The 6,425-nt window shown below is 30.9% G+C and overlaps 1 protein-coding gene across 1 annotated transcript; it reads left to right on the top strand.

Annotated features, from left to right (window-relative positions):
• The first annotated feature begins 3,910 nt into the window (after positions 1 to 3,910).
• LOC124457117 (cholinesterase-like) lies at positions 3,911 to 5,840 on the top strand. Its single transcript, XM_047007405.1, has 3 exons — positions 3,911 to 3,979; positions 4,120 to 4,276; positions 5,605 to 5,840. Exons 1-3 carry the CDS (start codon positions 3,911 to 3,913, stop codon positions 5,838 to 5,840), a joined length of 462 nt encoding a protein of 153 aa, XP_046863361.1.
• Positions 5,841 to 6,425: the final 585 nt, after the last annotated feature.

Here is a 6,425-nt window from a genome sequence, read left to right as displayed (position 1 = left end):
TTGAGATACATTTGAAAAATCTTTAATCGAGGAAGCATTTTACCACAAGCCATCATTTCTACCTAGGCTAAGAAAAAATGAAGGAACAAAATAACATGACTTTCAAAAGTATTCAGAAGTGTTTTTCAATTATGCTAAATATTTATCTCCCAGCAATGACTTTCCTTCTATTCAGCAAGAAAATAACAAAGCTAAAGAACAAATGTCAACATGTAATTTTTTTAATGAAAACCTAAGGGGCCGATTGCATGGAGCAGTTTCAGCCCTTGCTGAATTCCAGTCCGGTTGGCCAGGCTAAATTTTTGTGTGATCATATGGTCATTTTCAGCCCGGTGTTTAGACCGGGCTGTAATTTACGAAGCTCGTCCGAGGCATGATCGCTAGTTGTCGTTAAATTCTTGTCATTTTCTTTTTGTCATCAAAAGCAATGGTATGCAATTACGCATTCGTGAAAATTTTCAGCTCTAATTTCAGCCCGGGCTGAAACGATTACGTAACAGATTTTTCAGCTTATGATTGTAAAGTACATGTCATAAATATATAGTAGAAAGTACATAAGTATCTCGCAATTCGTTAAGATACTGTAAATTTCCTCACTGATCAAGAAATTATCAAGCTTTAGCAAGAGTACGAGTACGACTACGAGAAAAAGTTTGAACGGCGTGTAAGGGAATAACATGAGGAAGTTTGTTGATTTGTTGCCTTGTCAAAAAGTTTTTTAGTTGCAAACCACACTATGACTGTGGGAAACACTGCATTTTTTGATACAGCCTGCTCTAATTGTCAGTGATTTTGTAAATGAATTGATAGAACTAATTTATTAAGAATATGTTAAGACTTTTTAAAGACAAAAAGCCGACCTATTGTAACATTTTATTTTTAATATATTTCAACATATTTACCTATGGTTTATTAATTACCTTGCGTCGCAGATGCATTGAAGATTTCGATGTTATTGTTTGTTTGTTCAAAATAAAGGCTGGGCAGTCTAAAATATAGTACTGAAAACTAGCGTCTTACACAATGAAAAAATAGACTTACTTTCTTTTCTTTTAAAGACATTGTAGTCATGACTACGAGTTTTGATTTAAACACCGTACCGAGATTGTTGATGGTCACATGATTCGGTTGTCCCAAGAATGTTTCTGTGCAAAAATGACGGATTTCGTGTTCTTAACCGTACTCGTCGTCTTTTCTAAAGCTCACTATTAATGAATTCACCTGCTCAATGTTTGCCAAAAATTGGAAATACGCCAGGATATTGAAGACACCTGGATTAATTATTAATTCATGTGTATTCATGCTTGATTAAAAAATGTTTTGGAATTCATATAGAAGTTTAAGGAAGCCAAATATGAGTCAAGCTGTCCGCTTCGGTTTGAAATAAGTTAAAATAATACAACAAAACATGAAATGGATCGTAAAAAACTGAACTTGGAAAACTGCAAAAAGAAACTCTTCTAAAGTGGAGATATCTCCAAGAACAATAACAGTCAAATTTCGATAATCGAATGAAAAACTGTGTTTTCTTTACAAAATGTACGTACGTTGTGTTACTTAATATAAATCCTTCATATAAATTAATATTATGTATAATCTCGCATTTCGGGATACTAGTCCGCCGCTAAGGATTATTACTATGTATAATCTCTAATTAGGATTTATATTATGTATAATCTCTAATGATGGCTTTGGAATAAAGTTTTGGGACGTATTAGACTTACTTCAGATCCAACCCTAAAAAATGGCTAAGCTACATTTAATAGTAGAATTTTGTAACAATTTTCTTTGTTTCTAAAAAAATGAATAGTGATAATCAATCATCTTCCAAATAGAACAAAATTCTAATCTTCATTGTGATGAGCACAATTGATGTCAGTGTCGCTTTCTCGCCGAGTAGAAGCAATAGTCACATCGAAGGTAACAACCGCAAATCATTATTCATAAATATATGGAACAAAAAGAAACTGACTTATAAGTGCACATTATTACGTCTCAAAATATAACTGTTCCTCTTAACCACACTTGCATTTGATGATTTATAGTGTGAACTTATATAATCACTGCAAAAAAAGATACTAAGTCAAAGTAGATCCACTCGTGAACATTGCGTTCTCCAATGAATTACTTCTAACTTTCTTATTTTTACTATAGATTTTGAACGTAATAGATTATATCGACGCATCTTGTTTCGATCTACCACCAAAAAGCCTGAAGAAAAAGAAAACGGTTTGTAGTGTCTTAAAAAAATATTTAAATAAGTTGCAAGACAAAAATGTTAACAAGCATGTATTTTAAAATATAAGAGAGCTAAGAAGAATAAAAACTTTTTCCTATTTGAGAGTTTAAAAAACTAAACATGTTTCAAATTTGAGGGGTGAATTGTAATCAATATTACACCATGAGTTATTTCTTAATTGTATTTGGTTCATTACAGTGAAGTTTATCGTTAAATGCACAGAGAAAGTGTGTAAATACACGCTCAAAAAGTAGTAATTAGAATGTAGAAAGTGTAGTTGCACTGTAAATGCTGTGATCTGATTGGCTAAAAGGTATTTGTTAAGATAACAATGTAAATTTATATCCCTACCTATTTTAATCAAGGAGTTAACTGGGTTATTGCGATTTTGTTCTGTCTGTTAGCCGTAAAATAATATGCAATTTTTTTGTAACAAATCCAGAAAATTATTCCCTATCTGAGTGACTTGTGAGTTTGCCTTTCATAATTTAAACTCCATGTCTTCTCTTTCCGTTAAACTTTCCCTGAAGTCTCCTTCTATTTTTATCTGGAAACAGTTACTTCTACTTTGACTTTGACTAATTTTACATGGCAACACGAGTGTTTAAAAAATCGTAGAAATAAAGTCCACTTGTTTTGTCATAGTGATTTGTTACTAAGACTTTAAAATTTTGTAAACTTATTCATGTGATTTGCCGTCTGCATGGTCATCTAGATTTGCAAAACAGACAAAGAAAATGTTTTAAAAGCTATCTATTTTAAATAATTATAGAACATTCAGACTGGATATTGCATTAAGTCTATTGGCATTTATATTAACACTGACTATATAGTAATGCAACGAAAATTGACTTTAAGTAGAGTAATATAATAAGATAATGAACGTGACTGAGAAAGACAACTAATACAATAACTCTACTTCTACGACCGCTATAAATTATAAAAAGGATAGTGGAGAAACCGTTATGTCACAAAAAAGTTGGTCACCATATTTTAATGTCTCACGATTCGAATGCAGTCAAATTCTTCACGTTTTTTGAAAAGATATAAATGTATCTATGAAAAAAAAACGTTTAAAAATTATGAAATAAATATAAGCAATCATAATAAAGGCGTGATAAGTTGTAATTTCAGTTTTATTGTAATTTCTTCAGTCTAAATATAAGAAAACTTCGAATATGAAAGTATAAAGAGAAAGCGTGTATATAGATAGAGCATTACAGATTTTTTTTACTCTAGTTGTTGAGACAAAAGCCGGCAAAATCCGAGGAGCAACACAAAAATCCAAAATAAACGGAAAGACAGTTCTGAAATATTTGAACATACCATATGCTGAAGCACCAGTTGGTGAGCTAAGATTTGAGAAACCAGTTCCAAAAAAACCATGGAAAGGTAATAAATTTGTAAACTCCCCCCTCCAATCAAGCGAGAAATAATAAGTCTTTCTTTACTTATATTAATGCCAACTATTTTGCCTTTTTTGCAATCGCTTTTGAAGTTTCTGTACTCTACCTATTTTAACTCTTACTTTCTGTGTGGTTTTCATTGTGATAATATTAATTTCGGACAGTAACTTTCAGTTTTTAACAGTTATTTTTCGTTAAAGGGATCAAAGAGTCCATTGAAAATAATATTACATGTATCCAACCCGTGTACTTGCCAAAAATAAATATGACAGAAGATTGTTTGATAGTAAATGTTTGGACACCATATCCTAAACCAAAAAACGCCACAGTTATGGTAAGTTATAAAAATATATAATTTTTATGTTTGTTAACACTGAAAAAGATACCATGCAAGACAGAAAGGGTTTTAATCTCCGCTGTTGAATTTTAAGTGCAGTAATTAGTTTGTATTTGTTTCCCAATCAATTCAAACAGGTCTACATCCACGGTGGGGCATTCATAGCTGGTTCATCACACGAAGTAAATTATCATGGAGAAAACTTTGTTGCATTGGGAAATGTTATATTAGTAACTATGAACTACCGCTTGTCTGCACTTGGATTTTTGACAGCCCTAGAAGCTGGAATTAAAGGTAAACAAGCTAAAACAAGTCACTTGAGAGTAGGAACTTTTAAATTACACTAACAATACAGCAAAAAATATTTGGAAAACCCTGCAATAAAGTAAATCAGTCACACAAGGTTTATTACGGGCTTGGTGTACAAAGGAAACTAACTACTAATTTTGATTCTATTTCCACAAGCAGCTAGATAGTGTGGACCAGTTATGATTAATCAAGCCATTTTTTATGAAAGCTTAACTATATAATATAACTATAAATTCAACAAAGAAATGCAACTTATCTCATCTGTCTGAGTACAATCGTCATTCTTTAGTCTTGAGCACTCTTGAATCCAATAATGCTTCAAACTATTCAAATACCAGAAGCTAATAGTATTTTAAAAACAGTATATAATATAAAATATGAGTAAATCATGTATGAATAAATCATAAATCATGATTAATACTATTCACTTTACATCCATAACCATCATTTGGCTTCTGTACCTTCCAGTTTTTACATTTTACTCCGTAGTGTCAGCTACTTATAAATATAAATAATATCTTAAGGAAAGTATTGTGTTTTTTGACCAATATCCTATCCGCAGACAGTATGGTACAGTAAGAAATAACAAAACTGTTAACCTCACTAAAAAAAACACAATAGCAATATTTGAAGGTTAATGTCTGGATTATGTGTTTACGCATGCAGAAAGCTTCTAGATTTCCTAGTTATAATGACCAAATAGATAAATTGAAGACACATTAATCCCTATTAAGTAAATTAGTAAATATATAATATAAGTGAGTAGTGTTAGTGTATACGAGATATTACGTAATATTACGACCATGCAACAATGTTTAGAGATAGTTTTAACGACTAAAAATCTGCCATCTCTAAATACAAATTTATATTTTTAAATGAATTCTTCTCTAACTTTATACTTATACTTTAAATGTCTATTGCACTATATTCATTTGTAAAAAAGTTTAAAAAAGAAAACACATTCATCATAATTCATACAAAAATATTCACAACATTGCACTGACACCATTTCACTGTCGAGCCTTCATGCAAATTTCAAGCACGTCAAGAATATCAAGAATTCAATTAAACACATGACAAATCCCATGATTTCCAAAAAAAAACTCTAAAAATCTGGTTTGGATTTCAAAGCACTTTCATTTTAAAATGTAACAAAATTTCAAATTGGACTTTTCTACCTCTAACTTGACATTTTTTTGAAACTTGGTTCTCAATTCGTAATGGATTAAAACCACATGAAAAATTATATTCAAATTATATCTTAACTATGACTTACCAAATTTTAACCATTTTTGCTGTTTTTCACTCCAAAGGAAACTTTGCTCTGTTTGATCAGCGGTTGGCGTTGGAATGGGTAAAAGAAAACATAAAAGAATTTGGTGGCAATCCTAACACCATTACGATATTTGGAAACAGTGCTGGCTCGGTTAGTGTTTCTGCTCATACTTTATCTGAAGGCAGCTGGCCGTATTTCGATCGTGTCATTCTTCAAAGTGGAAACATGCTCATGTATTGGGCATTATCTACTAAGGTTTGTGAAAACAGATAAACGTAAAATCGCAGTGCACTAGCTTATTTTCGTTTTGATGGCATAGTTCCGTTTATAATGGCAATTTAAATGTTAAGTACTTTCAATTTTAAATGTTAAAAGTATGGCGTTCCATACATTTTCTTATGTTGCAGTGGAGAATATCTTTTAATTTGCAAAAATAGTTATGAACAGAAGTGCAAGTCTTTCAACAATTAGATAAGACAAAAAACTTTCAACTTTGTATAAAGCTTCTAGCAAATATATTTTCATCGAAATTCAATAGCCTATTTTTATCATTTAAAGTTATAAAGAATAGCAAAGCGCAACCACATCATTTAGCTTTGCAAACTATTTAATATATATTTTATAGCTGACACACAGTGATTTCACGTCGTTAAATTAAAGAGTAAATCACCAGGCAACCAATATTAAGATTTTAAAAAATCAATGGACTATACGTAACAGATGAATAAATTGAATTAATCATATAAAATAAAGATAACTTTGTTATCAATTAAATTTTCTATTTTTTAGGAACGTGAGAAAACACTGTCAAAAAAATTTTTAAAACAGGTCAATTGCTATGGGTCATCCAATGTACTT

The sequence above is a fragment of the Xenia sp. Carnegie-2017 genome, unplaced genomic scaffold (genome assembly GCF_021976095.1).
Source record: "Xenia sp. Carnegie-2017 unplaced genomic scaffold, XeniaSp_v1 HiC_scaffold_6, whole genome shotgun sequence".
In the NCBI taxonomy this organism is placed as follows: Eukaryota; Metazoa; Cnidaria; class Anthozoa; order Malacalcyonacea; family Xeniidae; genus Xenia; species Xenia sp. Carnegie-2017.
The sequence above is the reverse complement of the archived record's forward strand: the minus strand, read 5'-3'. Positions and strand labels throughout refer to the sequence as shown.

Coding starts and splice junctions, on each gene's coding strand:
- LOC124457117 (XM_047007405.1), top strand. CDS start 3,911: ATGACAGAAGATTGTTTGATAGTAAATGTTTGGACACCATATCCTAAA. Junction 3,980..4,119: donor CAAAAAACGCCACAGTTATG/GTAAGTTATAAA, acceptor CAATTCAAACAG/GTCTACATCCACGGTGGGGC. Junction 4,277..5,604: donor CCTAGAAGCTGGAATTAAAG/GTAAACAAGCTA, acceptor TTCACTCCAAAG/GAAACTTTGCTCTGTTTGAT.